The sequence below is a fragment of the Macrobrachium nipponense genome, chromosome 19 (assembly GCF_015104395.2).
Source record: "Macrobrachium nipponense isolate FS-2020 chromosome 19, ASM1510439v2, whole genome shotgun sequence".
NCBI lineage: Eukaryota > Metazoa > Arthropoda > Malacostraca > Decapoda > Palaemonidae > Macrobrachium > Macrobrachium nipponense.
Window position 1 is genome coordinate 29440118 of NC_061088.1, and position 19862 is coordinate 29459979.

Below are 19862 nucleotides of genomic sequence, written 5' to 3' on the forward strand. Positions count from 1 at the left end.
ACCGCACGGTATAGGAATACGAGTCTACCGCAACATTGCACTATTATATGCTCTCCTGCTTAGGCAAAGCGCAGCCTTATTAGGGAAGTAAACATACTGTGTGAGGGAATGGATGAGCTTGCTGGGGACCATTTCCTTCCTAAAGAAGTTTGTTTCCCTGAATAGACTGCAATTCAGACCTCTACAGTTTTTTCCTACCGGGAAACTGAAATTTTATTCAAGATCTAGGAATGATTCTGAACATCTCTCAGTGCGTCAAGTATCACCTGAGGTGATAGAAAGAAGGTGCCGGACATCTGGAGAGGGTTTCAGATGTCCTGGATCATAATCTGAAAGAAGTGGAAGCAGTTCGGTCGTCCCTCCAGTCCTTGAAACGAGTTTTTGGAACCGGTGGTCCATATGAGCTCTGATCTTCCACAGCTCTCTCATATCTTTGGAAGTATCTTCTCTCTGTCCCTGTTTGGGTTTACGAGAAAGAGCCTATTATAACAACAGGCGTAGAATGTAACGATCCTCTAGAGGTTCGTTACAGGATTGCAAAAGTCCGTACGAATCGTCTCGATCGACGGCAGCAACTACTGACTTCTGAGTGGAATCTTTCTTTAGAAGTATGTTGAGAGTTGTGGAGACTTTAGGGACGTCCTTTCATTCATCTCTTCGCTATGTTGAGGACGAAGAGGCTGCTTCTTCTCTGCACCCTTATTCTCGATCCGGGAGCGGTACCATTAAACGCCATCCTATGATATTGAATCGGGATGGATGTTTAGTCTCTTTTCCCCTTTTTCAAACGCTTAGGAAATGTAATAAGATGATTTATGACGTCACAGGGAGCGACAATGACGCTGATCGCCCCTCCCCTGTTGGCCTTCAAGATCCTAGATTCACAGAGGTCACGTCCTTCCTAGTTCACTTTCCAAGGACCTTTTCCGAGAGAGTCGGTCTACTCTAACACGAAAGGTACCTATAACCTCTCCGCTCTGAGCCTGACTACATTCAGACTATCGAGATGTTGACAGCATAAGATTACCGTCTTCCCTTTCCGTTTGAAGAATGGGATAAGCTGGCAGTCACAACTATTAAAGAATACGCAAATATGTTGTTGACGGCCTTTGGGCTCAGAGATTTGCTTCTGTCAAACAACAAAGCCCTTCACGATCTTTGAGTTCTGTAGAATCTCGAAACTCGCTCACCACCTACTTTTTGTCTCACCTGTTTTCTCGGAGTCAGACACTCGTGTGAGATCAGGCGACATATAGTAGCCCTGAGTTTCTTGTTGACGAAGTCGGTGCGTTTATTACACCCCCGATGATCGTGTAACATGAGACCAGGTTGGACTGTCCGGCATTCGTCCTTCGACTGAATCGCCTTTTTTGCTGTCCTCGCTCCTTTCTCCTGGCACCAGAAGCTCGAGTCAGGAGTTGCTCAGGAGTTGATTCGCTAACGACGTTGGGTTGCATTGATACACCCCCCCAAGGTTTGCTTAGCTTGAATCGCCCAGGCAGTCCAGACACTCATCCTTCAGTGAAGAATAGTGCCTTATGGTCTTCAGGGCACAGCCTTGCTGTCCCTGATTCGTCTGACAGGTCAACTGGTCGGTCACCTGACTTTAGTACAGACGGACTGACTGTGCATGTCCAGATCGAAGCTTTCAATATGGAACTTCGACGTAGTCTGAAGTTCTTGATGTCAAAGCATTCGAACCCAACCATCGTCAGAAGTTTTGGCGTTAGAGAACACAAAGCAGTGTGTTCTCTAAGCCTTCCGTTGTGGCCTAAGAATGGAAACACGTCTTGTTCTTGGGGCAGGAGCTCCGAATCAAGGATGGCACAAGTTAGTGGGCAGGAGCCAGAGAGAGTCTTGTGCCCTGTCGGGTCTCTCAAGTTTTATCTACATAAAACTCAAGAAAGTTGAAGTCCTTCGGGCAATCTGCAGTGTTCCGAAAAAGACCAGACTTGCCCATATCGAAGAACACCCTGGCTTTATTGTTAAGGAGTTCTTTCAAAAAAGCTCCTTCATTGTGTTTGCACAAAGATTTGAAATCTTTGATTTGAATGCTTATGAGGTGAGGGCGCGGCCTCGGAGCATTCAACAGAGCATTGGCACTCAGCAATATCCTGAGTACCATGTGTTTTAGCGAAGCAACTCTCGTGTTCATTTACACTCTCCCTGCGAGATGTGAAGATGGCATATGAGATCTGCTGCTCGCTAGGGCCACCATACGTGTCTGCAGACACAATCTTGGGGGCAAGAAGTACCACTCATCCTATCCTGTAGAAAATGGTTAGGAAGAGCTCTTAATTTAGTAGTTGAGTCGCCGACAATGGCGACTTCTTAACTCTTAAGCCTTAGTTAACACACCTTAACTTTGGCTAGGTTGGTCAGGTGGTGATATATATATTTATATATATATTTATTTTACTTCTTAGCCCTCATGGTATGGTCAATATGGTCTAGTCACGTCGTGGTCTCGCCCCTGTTGACAGATCATCTGGAGTGCACCCAGCATATTGGTCTCTACCTCGCTGGCAACTCTAGTAGCACAAGCAGACTTACGTGGCAATAACCACGAAGCCAGCTATGCTAACAGGTGGAACCAAGATGTAAATCATCTGCATGCATTTGTTTCCCAAAATCCTTCTATTCTGTCCCTTCCCACGTCCAACGGTGGGATTCAGCTATATATATATCTGACAGGTAAGTTTCATGAACAAAATGATATTGTTATGATATAATAAAGTTTGTTCATACTTACCTGGCAGATATATATAATTAAGTACCCACCCACCTCCCCTCAGGGGACAGTGGAAATAAAAATTATGAATAGAAAATGGGAATGGTTCCTGATACCCGCCTCCCAGCGGCGGGAATGGGTACTAACCACCTGGCCGACCACTGTGTGTGCCGGAAGTTTTTGAAATTCTGTCGGACTTCAGAAAATACAGCTATATATATATCTGCCAGGTAAGTATGAACAAACTTTATTGTATCATAACAATATCATTTTAATAGAGCCAAGGAAAAGATGCATGGTAATTCTAAGCCCTCACTCCGCGGTAAAGTAGACTATGGCAGTTGACGTTTTCCTACGTTATTTTACTTACTGAACAAGAATTTAAAGAACAAGGAACGTAGCTGCGGATACGACATCCACTAGGGATGGGGGCGTCCAATGTATTTCGCCTTGTTTAGTACTGGCCCCTGGGGGTTAATTACAGTCGTCCAAATAAATAATACTTGAAATTCTTGTCCAGTAAGTAAAATAATGTAGGAAAACGTCAACTGCCATAGTCTACTTTACCGTAGAATGAGGGCTTAGAATTACCAGATGCATATCCGTTATGTTTGTATTTTACGAGGGTCTCTCGACGCTTTAGGCTAAGTACCGATAACCAGACAACGGTGCCATCTATTTACGAAAAAGTAAAGTAAGTTTTTTTTTTTTTTTTTTTTTTTTTTTTGTTTTTTTTTTTTTTTTTTTTTTTTTTTTTTCCCACAAGACGTATGTAAGTGATAGAGGCAGTCCCCGGTTGTCAGGGGGAGGGGGGGGGTTTCCGTTCTTGGCGGGGTCCTGATAAGTGAAAACCGCCATTAACCCTCTTACGCCGACTGGACGTATTTTACGTCGACTTACAAAAGTTTTTTTTAAAAATTCTTCGCGGAAAAATACTTATAGGCCTACCAGCCTAAAACTTTTGAATCACGCGCCTTGGGGATGCTGGGAGTTCACGGATCAAGGTGTTGTTTTGTTTACAATCGTTACGCAGGCGCGCAAGCGCGAATTTCTTTCTTGCCGCACTAAAAAGTATCTGTGACACATCTCGGAAATTATTTCGTCACTTTGACATAATTTTTGTAAATTAGCCATTACATGAAGTATTATATATGAAAATATGCGCATTTTTATGTAGAATACAACAATAAAATACTCATGATTGTAGCTTTTATCAGTTTTGAGATATTTTCATATAAATAAGATAATTTTCATATAAATAACGATAATTGCCAAAATTTCAACCTTCGGTCAACTTTGACTCTACCGAAATGGTCGAAAAACGCAAATGTAAGCTAAAACACTTATATTTTAGTAATATTCAATCATTTATCTTAATTTTGCAACTAATTGAAAGTCTCTAGCACAATATTTCGATTTATGGTGAATTTATGAAAAAACTTTTTCCTTCCGTCCGCACGGTAACTCTTCTGAAAAAAATCATACATGCGATTGTGGTAATGTTTGCACCATTTTTTCATTTTTTAAAAAATTAGCCGTTATTATAAGTCTTATATATGGAAATGTGCAAAATTTCATGCACAATACAACTAAAAAAAACAACCCATGGTTGTAGCTTTTATCAGTTTTGAGATATTTTCATATAAATAACGATAATTGCCAAAATTTCAACCTTTGGTCAAGTTTGACTACCGAAATGGGTTGAAATGGCGACGCAATTGTAAGCTAAAACGCTTATATTCTAGTAATATTCAAGCATTTACCTTCATTTTGCAACAAATTGGAAGTCTCTAGCACAATATTTCGATTTATGGTGAATTTATGAAAAAAATAACATTTTCTTTACGTCCGCGCGGTAACTCTTCCGAAAAAATCATACGTGCGATTGTGGTAATGTTTGCACCATTTTAAATTAGCCGTTACACAAAGTTTTATATATGAAAATGTGCGCAATTTTATGTAGAATACAACAAAAAATAATTGAAGGTTGTAGCTTTTCTCATTTTTGAAATATTTGCATATAAATCACGATAAATAGAAAAAAAAACACGTTCGGTCAACTTTGACTACCGAAATGGTCGAAAAACGCAATTGTAAGCTAAAACTCTTACAGTCTAGTAATATTCAGTCATTTATCTTCATCTTGAAACAAATTCGAAGTCTCTTGCAAAATATTTAGATTTATGGTGAATTTAAAAAAAAATCTTTCCTTCCCTCCGCGCGCGGATTCTCCGCCACAAATCTCCGAAATGCGTACGTACCATTCTCGGAATATTTGCTCCGTTTCATATTAGGCATTTCATAGAGTTTTATATATGAAAATGTGCACAATTTCATGTAGAATAAAACAAAAAATATTTGAAGGTTGTACCTTTTCTTATTTCCGAAATAATTGCATATAAAAAATATATATATAAAAAAATTTGACATTCGGTCAACTTTAACTCTTCAGATATGGTCGAAAACTGCAATTGTAAGCTAATACTCTTACAGTATAGTAATATTCAATCATTTGTCTTCATTTTGAAGGAAATTGGAAGTCTCTAGGACAATATTTAGATTTATGGTGAATTTATGAAAAAAATATTTGTTTACGTCCGCGAGTTACTAATTCATGCATTATTTTGTGATAATATTCTGTGTTGCTTTTATCGTTTTACAATGTGTTATATACCAAAATGATCGCAATTTAGTGTACATTACAACGAAGAAAAAAAAAAGTAACTTGTTACCTTTAACCGTTTTGCGCACGGCGCGATTTGAATACAATTATATATGAAATTTCGTTTTTGCACTATCATATATCGCATTATTTATATATGATAATGATAACTTTTTTCATTTCTGATGGTTGCATACTAAACTTCAGCCAATTACAAAAAAAGGAGCCAAAAATGAACTCTTAATCTTGAAAACTAAGCGCGCTGTGATTTTTTGAAAAAAATATTTTTTCCGCTTCCGCGCTCACTCTGAAACACCTCCGGGACATGGGGGAGAATTTTTTTTTTTTACCGCTTCGGCGTAAGAGGGTTAACTGAAAGTGTGATTTATAGTGCTCATGGTGCCATTAACTGGTTAATGGCACCTCTGTTAGGTGCGCTATGGTGCCGATAACCGAAACTCAGCTCGTTCTGGCGCCATAAATTGCTAATTTTATGGTGCTAGACCCATACAACTGGATTGCCATGGACAGAGTCCACCGGTAACACGGGACTGCCTGTGTTTCAACTTGAAAGCACTTCATAGAATGAAAAATAACCTTGTCATGTATGAATCGAGTTTCTAGGAATTAATCTACGGTAAATAGAAGCAAGAAAATTGCTCTGAATTGAGTTACATACAACAAACTAATGTTAACTCTTCCCTCAGCTGATTTTTCCAAAACAAAACATGATCGGTTTGCCTGTGTTTTATAAAACAGTGGTTATATAAGACTACATACAGTATTACTGGATACAGCAAAGTAGAGGATAACTTTCAAAGAGCCAAGGAAAAGATGCATATTTGTTTTGTTTTTATTTTATGAGGCTGTCTCACCACTAAGCCTAAACCACCAATAACCAGACAACAGCCCTATAAACCCTACGGAGGGGTAAAACCCAGTTATGAATATATTGAAGAAGCGCTGTCCTTCTCAAGTACTTTTGTCTTGTCGCTCATTAGAAAACGTAGTACCGATTCTCATGATTGGCACCAGGTATTGATGCCTAGGTGCTCAGGTGTCTCTCTGCGCCATCTGAGGAGCCACACTCCCTTGCTCCGGCTTGCTCAGTGCTTTCCATGCCTTGCCTATCACCACCTGTTGTTAGTTTGTCGCTAGCTGTTGGACGCCCAGCAACACAGTCTCCTCGTTCATCTTCATCAACACAACAGGATACCTCACAAGTCTGCTTTGCTATCATCACCCGCAAGTTGACGATTATGTGCATTATTGCCCCCTCCTGCTAGTTCCGAGAAGATTGGACAAAAACAGCCAATCCTCCGCTTGTTGTTGTTTAAGATTAAGCCAGCACAATGCCTATACGGGCTCTTGCTCAGAGCATCCCGTAACGATCCCCCCCCCCCCCCCTCCCCCCCCCCCTCTCTCTCTCTCTCTCTCTCTCTCTCTCTCTCTCTCTCTCTCTCTCTCTCTCTCTCTCTCTCTCCATCTACTTCGTGGGTTACACCGGGATGGACAAGGTAATAAGAGGAACTCTAAAGCGTCTGCTTCCCAGCGTTCAGATGCTAGAGCCTGTGTTCTTGGCTCAATTTTAGGATCTCACCAGATGTACATTTGTTCAGGATGGATATCACTAAGTAGTTGGAGCTCCGCCTCTCCAGCGTGGGAACCAGTTTGGCATGAACTAGTCGTCGTCGGTGTCTTGTTATTGCTGTAGAAGCCGCCCTTCAGGATAGCCTCTCGTTTGCTTTCTTCATTATTCTTTTTCTCTTCGGAAGTAAAGAAGAATTAGGCTGGTGCTTGATAACAGGAGCCTACGAATATACATGTATATTCTCCTTGCGACAGGTGTCTGTTATCAGTTGTGCCGTCCGATCGAGACAAAAACTACTTTCTCTTAATTTAACAAATTCAGGACAGCCCTTCGGGCCTCCCAAGAGTTTCCGGTTTTGACTTTCAGACATATACGTAGTGGTATTGATTAGCAATAACACCACAGGGGGGACATTATCACCAAAAAAGAGGGTTGCTTTCCCTCTTGTTCCAATTAACATGCAGGTGCTAGAATGTATCTGTTGTGCAATCAGCTCTATAAGACAAACACATTCCAAGAGGGAATTTACTACCAGGCATCTTGGCCTATGGAGTCGAGTGAGGGGCAGAGTACTGCCTTCTCACTGAGATATTGTTCATCTTAGTACTGCTTTTCCTCTGTTGAAGGTTTACTCCCATTTCAAATCTTTGCCCAGCCATCTCAGACTTATGTCTCTGGTTGGCTTTGGATTCTTGCTCATGGTCATTGCTTTGTGCTCCTCATTTACCATTGCAAGAATCATCAGACAGATATGTCTTATTAGATTATCATCTCTCTGTTTTCACAGTACAACAGAAGTCCCTGTCTTCTGCTTTGTCGCATTGGCTCATAGGTCAATGCGATGATTCGGGATGATTTTTCAGACTACAGCAGTTTTTTGTCCTCCATGTATATTTTTCTAATTCGTAGTGTTCAACTACTAGTTGTTAACCCCTAGTTGGAGTGAATGTTAGAAGACTGCCTGCCCTAATAGCTCTACTTCCAGGGTAAAGAGAAGAGTTTCTCTTTGAACCAACCTTCGCAGTGACAAGAAGTGGTTCTCCCTTGGCAGCATCTGTGTTAGTCGTATGCATAAAGGTTCCACCAGTCGGTAGAATCCCTCTCTTCACGGTTGGAGGCTATCAAGTATCTCCTCTGAGCGAGAGGCTTATCTTGAGAGAACAGCAGGGCATATGTCCGGCAGTCTCGGAAGGTTTACCGCTGCAGTTTATCAAGGCAAATGGGCAATCTACAGTGATTGGTGTTGTAAACGGGGTTTTTCTCTACTTAAAACCTCTATTCAGCACATGGCAGACTTTTTAATCTTCCTCAGAAATGAGAAACATTTGTCTGTTTCTGCCATTAGAGGCCACAGGGAAGTCCTGGGTTTAGTTTTATGCCTCAGAGGTATCGACATCTCCTCATTCTGGGAACTTTCCTTGCTAGGTAAGAGGTTTGAGCAATTGAGTTCTCCTAGGGAGCTCAAGCCTCTGATGTGGGATGTTTCCTTGGTACTGAGAAGTTTCATTAAAGGGCCATATAAGCCTTTGCGTCACTCATCTGACAGGAACTTAACGCTCAAGACGATTTTCCTGCTGGCCTTGGCATCTTCGAAGAGAGTGGGGGAGCTGCACGGTCTAAGCCATGATGTGAAGCACACCAGGGGTTGGGGGTCAGTGTCCTTTGAATTTGTCCCGGAATTTGTAGCCAAGACCCAGAGTCCCTCTGTGCACAATGATAGGTTCACTTCCTTTTCCATTCCATTACTGAATGATTTTGTGGGCGGTGATGGTCGAGCTTTTGTTGTGTCCTGTCAGGGCTCTGCGTTCTATCTGAAAAGGACATGGCACCTTAGGGAAGACTGCTGCAGATTTTTTGTTAGCATGGGACGTACAAAGAAAGAGGTTTCGAAGAATACTATCTCTTTTTGGATACGGGAAGCCATCAGACAGGCATACTTGACTCTTGATGATTCCGCCGCCACGTCTGTGCAGGCTAGAGCGCATGATGTTAGGGGTATTGGTCCCTCTCTGGCGTTCAAAAAGAATTTGACTGTACATAGAGTGCTGAGTGCTGGTACTTGGTTACGCCAGTCCACGTTCACCTGTTTCTATCTTAAGGATGTTGCCCACAGATCTATGGACAGATTTTCCCTGGGTCCTGTGGTAGCTGCCCAACAGATTGTGTATCTCATCATTGCCATTAACAGGGCACATTTGTATCTTACCCAAGATGATTGTGTGGATGAGAGAATGAGTGAGTTGGCTGGTCTCTTTCTTTCTTTTGTACTTTTCCTTCTTTCTTTGGGTGGGTTGAGGAATAGACACGTCATTCGCTGGACTGGTCTGATACAGGTGAATAAGGTAGTCATACTGATAGTTTGATCGCTCGGTATGCAAATAACTAACCCTCTATTCGGTAGCATATGCTCCGCTTCTTGGCAAGGGAGAGCAGGGATAGGTAACAAACCCTGGTGTGTTGGTTTGTTATTGGACAGTCAAAGTTTCTCTCTAGTTCCCTATGCAATGATTCTCCCAGATATCATTGTACGTGCTCAGTGTCTGGGTGGTTAGATATCTATGTATCTAGCTTCTCACTGGCTTCAGTCCCTCTCTGGAAGTTATTTCTTCTGAAGCTGGACTGGTGGGTAGGCCCCCAGCCAGTTTAGGATGTCTGTACCTCCCTTCAAGTACAAGTCTATCCTATTGTTAAGACTGAAGGTTTGTTTGCGTATGAACAAATGACAAATTTTCTAAGACAATTTGTATTTTTCATAGCTACAGACTGAAGGTCATAACATTGTACTGCCCACCTCTAGCCACCTCTCTGTCTTGCTAAGACATCCTGAGTTGGGAAAGACTGACACTGTGGCGTGGATGTGTGTTCCTTGACCACTCTTTACCCGATGTACGCACGCGTTGCCAGATTTCACAAGATTCCTTGCTTTCATCCGTGATTTAACCGAATCCAGTTAGGTGCTAGAAATGATCCTATTGTTGAGACCTCAGGTTTGTAGCTATGAAAAATACATATTTTCTTGCAAAATTTGTCATATCAGGTAGAATAAGAATGTCGTCTTGGTTGGAAAAGTTTTCTATTTGGAGTGTGAGTTAAATGTTATTAGTGGTTACATATCATAGAGTAGTTTGGAGTTATGAGTCAGAATACCTCATTCCTTAATAGTATTTAATATTGTGTTTGTGTAAGATAATTTATTCATACTGTTACTAGAATTGCGCTTGTAATAGTTGGTGGGTATGATTAACCTTTTCATGATTTGTTATATTTGAGGTTACATTTAAGTATTTGGTTTAGACTGAATTCAAATTGCTGTAAAGGTTATGTATTTTATCATTTTGCATGTAAATTTGTACCAACCTTTAATTTTTTATATTTCAGGTGAACTGGTACCCAACTGAGAGGTGTAGTGACATTTATAATTGGCGAAAAAGCTCTTCCCAACCTTAGTCTTCATGAATGCCAATCTAAGCCGAATATTTGGAACTATTTGTGCTTGTCTTGTTGCCATCAGCACAAGTAGCACACTCAAGAGACGGATTATTATCAATAGTTAAGATTTATGAAGGCCCCAATGAGAGGAAGCAAGATAAGCAGTTGTGCTTGTAGAACATGGACATGACAGGGAACCCTTTAGCAGGACCAATGTAATTTAGGGTTAAGGAGGAGTAACTCCCCTTTAGAAGGGCCACAGGTTGGTGTTAAGGCGTGTTTGTGTGTGCACATGGTAGAGGGATCACAAGTCAAGGGACTCGACGTTGGAAAGGGGAGAAATTGTGGCGGGTGGTTTCCTGCCACACACATGATGGCTACCAGCATGGGAATTACACGGTTGTCTAGGATCATGATGTGGCTAGTACTTGCTTTGTCAACACTTCCCCTTATTTTAGGTAAGTGTTATTTAATCCTTTGTTTTCTCATGAGTACAAGCTTCTCGTAGTAAATTTATTAAAGATGAGTTGAATTTATCCTCTTATATTTTGTGTTTGAATGAAGAAAATTTTCCAGCTTGACTTGAAGTGTTCTCGTGAAAGACTATGTATACCAGCATTGGTAGGAACTTAAAAGAAGAAAAGCTACCACTATTAAGAATCTTATTTAGTATGTTTCCAAGGAATAGTAGCAAGTGTAGTTTGTAAGACAGTAGATTGAGATGTTTAAATTGTTTAGTAGTGGTGTCTTTGATAATTGCTGGAAATGGGATTTAAAAAATTTTACTAAGGGCCATTAGACCAAGTTTTGACCTCACAATTTGTTGTCAGAAAGATGGAAAGAGTTTAGCTTTTACAAAACCATCCCCTATTTTAGGTTACCAGTTACATATGCCTTACAGGGCAGACAGTTTATGGTAGAAAAGGTTTTTTTTTTCATTCTCTTTGGCCTCTATTCACCAAGTTGTCCAGTAATTTAACTTCAGATTTTTCCAGTTTTTAAAAAATGTTTACAACCTCTCGTATACTACATCGTATACTACATCGTAAGTCATAATGTGAATGTTTTTGAGGTCTTAAGGAATCTTGGAGAAGATAATCAAGTACCCTATTTGCTGGTGTAGAAGTTGTTCTAACCTCATAGACTTGCTGCTATTTTGACTAACAAAATTTTGAAATAAAATTATAATTAGAAAGGTCATACCACTTTCATCTATCTACCTTACCAAAATTCTTTTATGGTTGGATTAGTGACATTAGATCCTGGTGACTTATTACAGCCTACAGTTTGAAGATCATGTTGACTTGTTACAGTCTGCATTTTTTCTTTTACAGTATGAAGACACATTAAGTTTACACCCAAAATCTACATCTAGCATACCAATAGGTACCTACAGTTCCACAAAGTGTTGGCTCTGCTGTAGATTTTTTCTTTACTGGAGTATGTGTATCAGAACTAATAATAATATGTGGGTTTACAAATAAAACATTATTTGTTCCTACACAGATACAAACCCTTCTCCTTTAAATAGGATTAACTTGTGTACATGAGCTGGAACGGTTGTTTAACTTTCAGACAAAATTGTTAACTATCGATGGTAGGGGGAAGGCCTGCCCATTCATTACTTTTCCACTCCACTCTGCTTTTGGCTGCCATCAAGTGAAGGCATCAGCTGTGCTTTCTGCCCGAGTGCCATTTGCTTTCATGCTTGCTGTGTTTTTTTTTTGCTTGCTCATTTACTATGTATTATGTTTGATAAGTATGCAAACCCGTAATTTACAACTGTGCCTTCTACAGAGAAGGAACCAAAAACTTTAAGGCATTACCTGGGGAAGAACAAACCATGTCATCTTTTTGTCTCTTCAATTGAGGTTGATCCTTTTACCTTGAGTCATGCCATAGGTGTGACTGCAGTAGAGTCCATGTTTGGAGTGTTGTGCCTGGCCTTCTGAAAAGTGGATGAAGTTACCGGAAAAGAAGTGTGTAGAAAGTTTCTCTGGTGTTGTCGGACTGCAGTGCTCCACTGATGACACTAAGGATTCTCCCTGGTTCCTTCTTGCCTCCCTTAGAAGTGCTTTCCCCTTGGCCGACTCCTGCTTCGTCAGTAGCAAGCCATTGAAAGAGGGAGTAAAGATGACCAGCATGATTCCTCCTCAGCCGTTTTGCTTTGCTCAGAAGAGGAGTTGTCTTCAGGAGGACACTTCTTTTTGGGGCTGTGGGAGACTGTCTCATCTAAGCTGACCATTGTTGCAAGGGTTGTGAAGCCTGAGGAACTTAGAAAGTTGTGGCTCTCCCCAGGTCTCTTGGAAGAGCCAAGTGTGTCTGGTCTTTTTCATCACTTGAAGGCTGTGGAGGCCCTCACCGTTACTGCTTCTTCCATAACTTTGTCGAATTCTAGTGTTGGTTCCACCAGCAGCTGTAGTATCTGCAAATTTCTTCAGTTATTTGCCCCCAGGTATTGCCATCAACTTCGTCGCTTGGTGACGTCCTCCTCCTCACTCTGCTGTCTAAAGCTGCCCTTGGCAAAAAGTAATCAAAGATGAGGAAAAGAAAGTCATGTTCATCAAGTGCTGTCACCTCCTCCCCTTCTCTTTCCAAAGCTAGCAAGTGGAGGAAGAAGAGGGCCACTTTGCCCACCTTCGGTAACTCTCGTAGGGCATCGTGCATACAACTCCCTCCCACAGAGAAGTTCCTCGTTGGACGAATGGGTTATGTGCTCCCGTTGATTTGGTGGTCCAAGTGCGCTTCCCTGCACTGCCAAGGAGGAATCAGAGGTATTTATTTCTGGTGATTAATAATTCACTTCTCGATATAATGTGGTTCAGATACCACAATAGCTGTCGGTCCCATTGCTGAGTAACCAGTTGGTTCTTAGCCACGTTAAAATATCTAAACCTTCCAGCTAGCCCTAGAAGACCTGTTAATCAGCTCAGTGGTCTGATTAAACCAAGATGTACTTCACTTTCTCCCACAGAGAGGGCTACTGGGTCTCTCATTAGCAGTACCTTGATAGGAGCCTTAGTGAGGAGGAGGAGGATATATTGGAGTTGGGCAAGAGAGAGAATGAACTGCTAACAACAGAAGATGAGGAGATGCAGTGGAAGTGTTTGATAGTGAGTAAGTTAAAGAGTTGTATTAGAGAGGGAGTACCTGGAAGATGACCTTTGTTGTTAAGAAAGTGGTTTTGGTTCGCTGAGTTTTGTGTTGTGTGAAGGAGTGGTGTATGTTTCAAGAGAAAGGATGGGAGAGTTGATGTATGTTCCAGTGTTCTCAATGAGTAGTGCAGAAAGAATATGCATGGTAGTCCATGATAAACATTGACATATGTGGAAATTTCAGTTAATCGAGTGTATGAAAAAGCGAATGTTTTCCCCATATTTGAGGAAACTTTGTACGTATGTGGCAGTTACGTGTGAAGAATGTCGGAAGGGAAAGTATCAAAGAGTTTATACTAGCCCACCTGTTTTGAAGTTCAGTTTGAGTTAGTGGCAATTGATTGTGTAACTTTGTCGGTAACTGCAAGAGAAGTGTAGCCGTAGTTGTTATGGTAGATCATAGAAAAAGTTTGTAAGTTGTGCAGCATGAAAGAATAAAATAAGTGAAAACATTGCAAGAGTGGTCAGTATGGTCTTGTTGCCTGCGTGTGTAAGGAAGCTGTTAAGAATGTTGAGTGATAATGGGCCAGAGTTTATTGTTATACCTTTTCAGCAAATGTTGAGAGAGGGGTATCAAACAGGTAGGACCAACTCCATACATGTTGAGTGTGAATGGGTTGGCAGAAATGAACTATAAGGACTCTGAGTGAGATGTTACAAATGTTAACTGATAGAGAGAAGGAATGGGATTTATTGTTAGGAACAGTGGTAACGATGTATAATGGGTCAGAACATAATAAGCGCTGGCATGGCTCCAAGTGAATATATAAGAGTGAGATTTGATTAAATGAAGAAGAGCGGGAGGTGTGGAGACAGGCTAATAAAAAGTTTGAAAGTTTCCGAGTAGGAGATAAGGTGTTGGAAGTGGTTAAAAAGTAAGATGCAGGAGAAATATGAAGGTCCTTATGCAATGAAAACAGTGTGGTCCAATGGATTAAGTTGTGTGTTATGAGACAGGAGTGAAGTAGGAAATGTAAAAATAATAAGAGCACACTATAATCAGTTGAGAGGTGGAGAGAACCACTGAAATACATATGTAATGGAACATTCCATTAGCAAGTTGTTGCAGGAGGAGATGGAAAGGGAGAGTGAAGGAATAGAAGGTGAATTTTTGGAAAAAGTACGCCTGATGGATATGATTTTAAGGGATTTGAGAAGGATGTGGAAGGAGTGAACTTGGAAAGTTCAAGGAATGTAGGGGATAAACAAGATTTGGATAGATTGGGAACAACAAGAAATCATGAGAAAGACAATTAAGCCAAGTTTGTTTAAGTAAAAGTATTGAAAAATTGAGTGTGGGAGTGAAATTGAATGAGAAAAAGTTAGCCGAGAGGGAGAGGGGGAAGTTTTGGATAACCTGAATCGAAGCCGAGCAGAGTTAAGTGAGGTTATAGAAGAGATGATCGAAGCCATGTCAGGTGTTAACAGGGTTGAAGCAGATAAACCAAGGCTGGGTGAGTCTAGTGCAGTTGGAGTAGGGGGCAGTGAAGAAGGGTATTACATGAGAGGCCAATGACCTGAAGTCAAAGTCCAGTTCCAGAGTATGAATGGATGGTAAGAAAGGGATTTTGAAAAGAAAGAAAGAAAAAGTAGGAAATGAGATTTCCTTTATTTTAGTAAAGGGGAGTGTGATGGGCTGAATGGGGGGTATATAGAAATGCTTACATGACAGAAGACAGGGGGTCAAATAGCCAGGTGGGAGCTAGAGCTCATGACATCAGGGGCTTGAGTGCTTCTTTGGCATTTAAGAAGAACATGTCTGTGGAGAGAATTCTGAAAGCTGGTGTGTGGAAACGCCAAACAACTTTCACCTCATTTTATTTGAAAGACGTTGCCCATAGATCCTTGGACACTTTTTCCTTGGGTCCAGTGGTGGCGGCCCAACAAGTGATATAGGTAAGACTGGTTGAGGTAACTCAAGGAAGTGAAAAAGGTTTAATTAAGAAGTTATTGTTGACAGTGAAAAAACTATGAAGTAAAGAATATTGATATTTTTTCTGATATACTGACAGCAAGGTTTAGTTAAGACGATGTTGACAGTGACTGAAAAAACTATGAAGTAAAGGAATATAACAATTGTTTTTTGATTTACTGACATAGTCCAGGTACTAGGTATGGTTCTATAGGAAAATTTGAGTATGGAGAATTTTACTTCAGAAATGTTTAGTAAGTGTTTTTGACTTGGGTGGACATCTGCCATCTGGTAGATTTTCCGGTTATGATGTCCTCAAAGATGGCGGCCGCTCAATTGTGAAACTTATCATATATCTCTCAGTACTGGCCCGATTGAAGTGAAACTATAACTATTTTCACTAATTAGAACTTAACAAACTTAAAAGAAGAAGGAAGAGTGATGAAAATGTTTGCAAATACTTAAGTGTCTAATTCTAAGGTATTATTCAAAATTTTTTATGTCCAATTAACCCTTAAATGCCTATTGGACGTATTAAACGTCGATGAAAATTGTCTGTCGGGTGCCTAACTGACGTATGGCACGTTGACACAAAATAGTTTTTTTTAAAATTCGTGGAAAAATAGTTATAGGCCTACTAGGCGAAAACTTTTGAATCGCGCCTTAAGGCATGCTGGGGGCTCATGGATCAAGCTGTTGTTTTGTTTACTAGCGTTACCCAGGCGTGCAAGCACGAATTTCTTTCCTCTCGCACTAGAAAGCATTAGTGACATATCTCAGAAATTATTTTGTCACTTTGACATCATTTTTGCACCATTTTATATTAGCCATTACATAGAATTTTATACAGAAAAATGTGCACAGTTTCATGTAGAATACAACAAAAAACAGCCCATGGTTGTAGCCTTTATCAGATTTGAAATATTTTCATATGATTAACGATAAAAGTGCCAAAATTTTAACCTTCGATCAACTTTGACTCTGCCGAAATGGTTGAAAAACGCAATTGTAAGCTAAAACTCTTATATTCTAGTAATATTCAATCATTAACCTTCATTTTACAACAAATTGGAAGTTTCTAGCACAATACTTTATACTTCGCTATAGACTCCGTCGTTCCCGACAGAAATTCGAATTTCGCGGCACACGCTACAGGTAGGTCAGGTGATCTACCGCCCTGCTGCTGGGTGGCAGGAATAGGAACCATTCGCGTTTTCTAATCAGATTTTCTCTGTCGCCGGTACCATCAACATCGTTGTTGGTTCCTCCTGACTTTATTTTCGTATTTCATCACCGTTGATCTTCTGGACTGTCTTATTTGGTGACATATTGGATCTGTGGTTTGGCATACGCTTTTGTGGACTGTTTTTTGGATTTTGCTTCGGATTGTTCTCAAGATGTCTGACTCTAACTGGGAAGTTAGAAGATGTGTGAATGAGGGTTGTTTGGTGAGACTACCGAAAGCTTCGGTAGATCCTCACACTGTATGCAAGAGGTGTAGGGGGAATGAATGCTCTAGATCTAACACTTGCAATGAATGTGTGAATATGAGTGAGGAAGAATGGAAGACTCTAGATTCCTACTTAAGGAAGTTAGAGAGGGATAGGGTTAGAAAAGCTGCCTCTAGAAGTTTGAGTAGATCTCGCTCTAACGAGCCAGTTAGTGTAACACCTAACACTCAATTGCTTCCTCACATACAGTATCACCCTCGCCCGTCTCAGATAATGCAAATTCTGCTACGGAGATTGCAAATCTGAAAACAGCCTTAATAAGGATGGAGCTTAAAATGCAAGCTCTTCAAGGTAAACAAAGTGCTGTGGAAAGTGACGTAAGTGTCCCCAGTGTAGTGGAGGGTGCGTCTGATCGGCTCTGTCTCGCTCCCAGGCCTAGACCTCTTCCAAGCTCCCAGGCGCAGAGGAGAAGGAATGTCGACAGCCGTACGTAGGTTACGGAGAATCCCCACCGATCAGGCGTCCCCTCGGCAGAATCTGTAGCGTCCCAGACTGCCAAGGATCGCCATTGGAAAGGCATCCTAAAAGAGTGCTTTTCATCATGCGATTTGTCTCCCCGCAGAAGTGGATGGAGTTCCGACGAACTATCGCGTCCGATCAAGAGGAGTTGGAAAGTGCCTACTCTGGACTCGAGCCCGGAATGTTTCCCAGAAGATTCTCCCTGCGAGAGGAAAAGAGCCAAGAAGACATGGAATTCTCCTGCTCTAGGCTCACGATTGCCTACGCCCCCCAGGGCGCCTTCTCCTCTTCCTTATAAGGAAAGGGAAGAAACTGCGACAGACATCCTCCTTAAAATGCAGGAACAGATATCTTCATTGGTAGAAGTATTAAGAAAGCACCCTCCTCGGAGAAAAGACACTTTTCTTCCTGTTAAGAGATCTCGTCTGGTGGGCGTTCCTGACTCCAGGCTCCTCTCCTCTACTCCTCGTCCTAGGACAGAGACGATAACGGATGAGCGGACAGAAGCTCATAGGCGCGGGGCGCCCGATACAGACAACGTGGACAGAATCGAGTGTCCGAGGCGGACAGCGCCAGCCAGGCGCCAGACGTGGACAGCCTGGACAGGCAAAAGTGTCGTACGTGGACAGCGCCAGCCCGGCGCTAGGCGCCAGACGCGGACAGCCCGGACAGGCAAAAGTATCGTACGCGGACAGTGCCAACCAGGCGCCAAGCCCCAGATACGGACAACCTGGACAGGCAAAAGTATCGTATGCAGACAGCGCCAACCAGGCGCCAAGCCCCAGATACAGACAACCTGGACAAGGCGGACAGGCAAAAGTATCGTACGCGAACAGCGCCAAGCGCCAGACACGGACACTCTGGACAGGCAAAAGTGTCGTACGCGGACACCGCCAGCCAGGCGCCAAGCTCCAAATGTGGACAACGCGGACAGGCGACACTGTCCGAGGCGGACAGGCGACACTGTCCGAGGCGGACAGCGACAGCCAGGCGCAAGGAGATATCCAAGCTTTCGGCGCCAAATAGACACCAGGCGCCAGGATCTACTTCCATGAAATCGGATAGAGAAGTCAACCAGGAGGCTCCTCTTTATGACTTTTACCAGGAACAGAGTTCTCTGGACAAGGGCACAAGATGTCGCACAGGCGGCCGTCGTCCTTGTCAGGATGTATCTGTTGCTGGTGGAAGTTTTTCGCAGGCGCAGCCTTCTCCTGACTAGGATGCAAGATGTCGCACAGGCGGCCGTCATCCTTGTCAGGAGGGCTCTGATGAGGATCGGACTTTTTCGCGGGATCATTCTTCGCCTGGCAGGGACGCAAGATGTCGCACAGGCGGCCGTCGCCCTTGTCGGGAGGGATCTGATCCTGCTAGAAGCCCTTCACCTTGCGGTAAGAGATGCTCTCCTTCTGCTGATAACGCTTCTCCTATTGAACACGAGCTAGAAGATGTTTCTGACAGGGAAGCTCAAAAGGGGGCAGGTCTCTCGGACTACAAATCATTGGCAGCTCATTTGCTCCAAGAATTTGGAGATTCTCTGAGTCCTGCCGCCCCTCCGTCTCCTCGTTCGCTGTTCACAAGCACGAAGACCTCGAAATCATCCTCCTCCTTGAAGATGCGCCCAACCATTTCCATGAAGAAAGCTCTGCAGTCTTTTGGAAATTGGCTCAGCTCCAAGGAGGAAGCTGGAAAGACTGTCTTTATCTGCCCTCCCTCAGACTTTCTGGGAGGAGGGGTATTTGGTACGAGACAGGTGAAGCAATGGGACTCACTCTCCCTGCTTCGGCTGAGGCAGATTTCTCAACGCTTGTGGACGCGTCGAGGAGACAATCCCTCTCTTCAGCAAAAACGATATGGGGAATGTCAGAAATGGACCATCTCCTCAAGGGATTATTCCATGTCTTGGAAGTTTTTAACTTTGTGGACTGGTCCCTTGGGGCGTTTGCCAAGAAGACACAGGACACTGACTGCCTGAGCCCCGAAGTCCTGAATAGTGTACTAGCATGCATGGACAAGGCGGTCCAAGACGGATCGGGGGAAGTGGCCTCCCTGTTCAGAGCAGGAATACTTGAGAAGAGAGCTGTATTCAGCTCTTTTCTGACAAAAGCTGTCTCGCCTGTGCAGAGGTCGTCTCTACTGTACAGCCCTCTTTCAAACCAGCTTTTCCCTTCTCAGTTAGTGAGAGATATTTCTCACTCACTTACTGAGAAGGCGACACAAGATCTGCTGGTCCAGTCAGCAAAAAAAAAGCGAGGCCAGCTGTTCCTGCTACGAGGAAGGAGCCCTTTTTTAGCACCTCAGCGGCGTGGTTGGTGTGGTGTATTAGCGTCCCACCTCGGTGGTCGCAGGTTCGATTCTCGGCCATTCCATTGAGGAGTGAGAGAGGTGTATTTCTGGTGATAAAAGTTCACTCTC

The 19862-nt window shown here is 42.5% G+C and overlaps 1 protein-coding gene across 7 annotated transcripts in view; it reads left to right on the forward strand.

The window, feature by feature from the left end:
- LOC135215499 (activin receptor type-2A-like) overlaps window positions 1-19862 on the forward strand; it is a 196444-nt gene that overhangs the window by 25990 nt on the left and 150592 nt on the right. For all 7 annotated transcript variants that reach the window (XM_064250280.1, XM_064250291.1, XM_064250309.1 and 4 more), the window contains exon 2: window positions 10363-10871. In XM_064250280.1, coding sequence (XP_064106350.1) covers window positions 10706-10871 — 166 coding nt within the window. In that variant the 5' untranslated portion in view covers window positions 10363-10705. The remainder of the gene's footprint in view (window positions 1-10362; window positions 10872-19862) is intronic.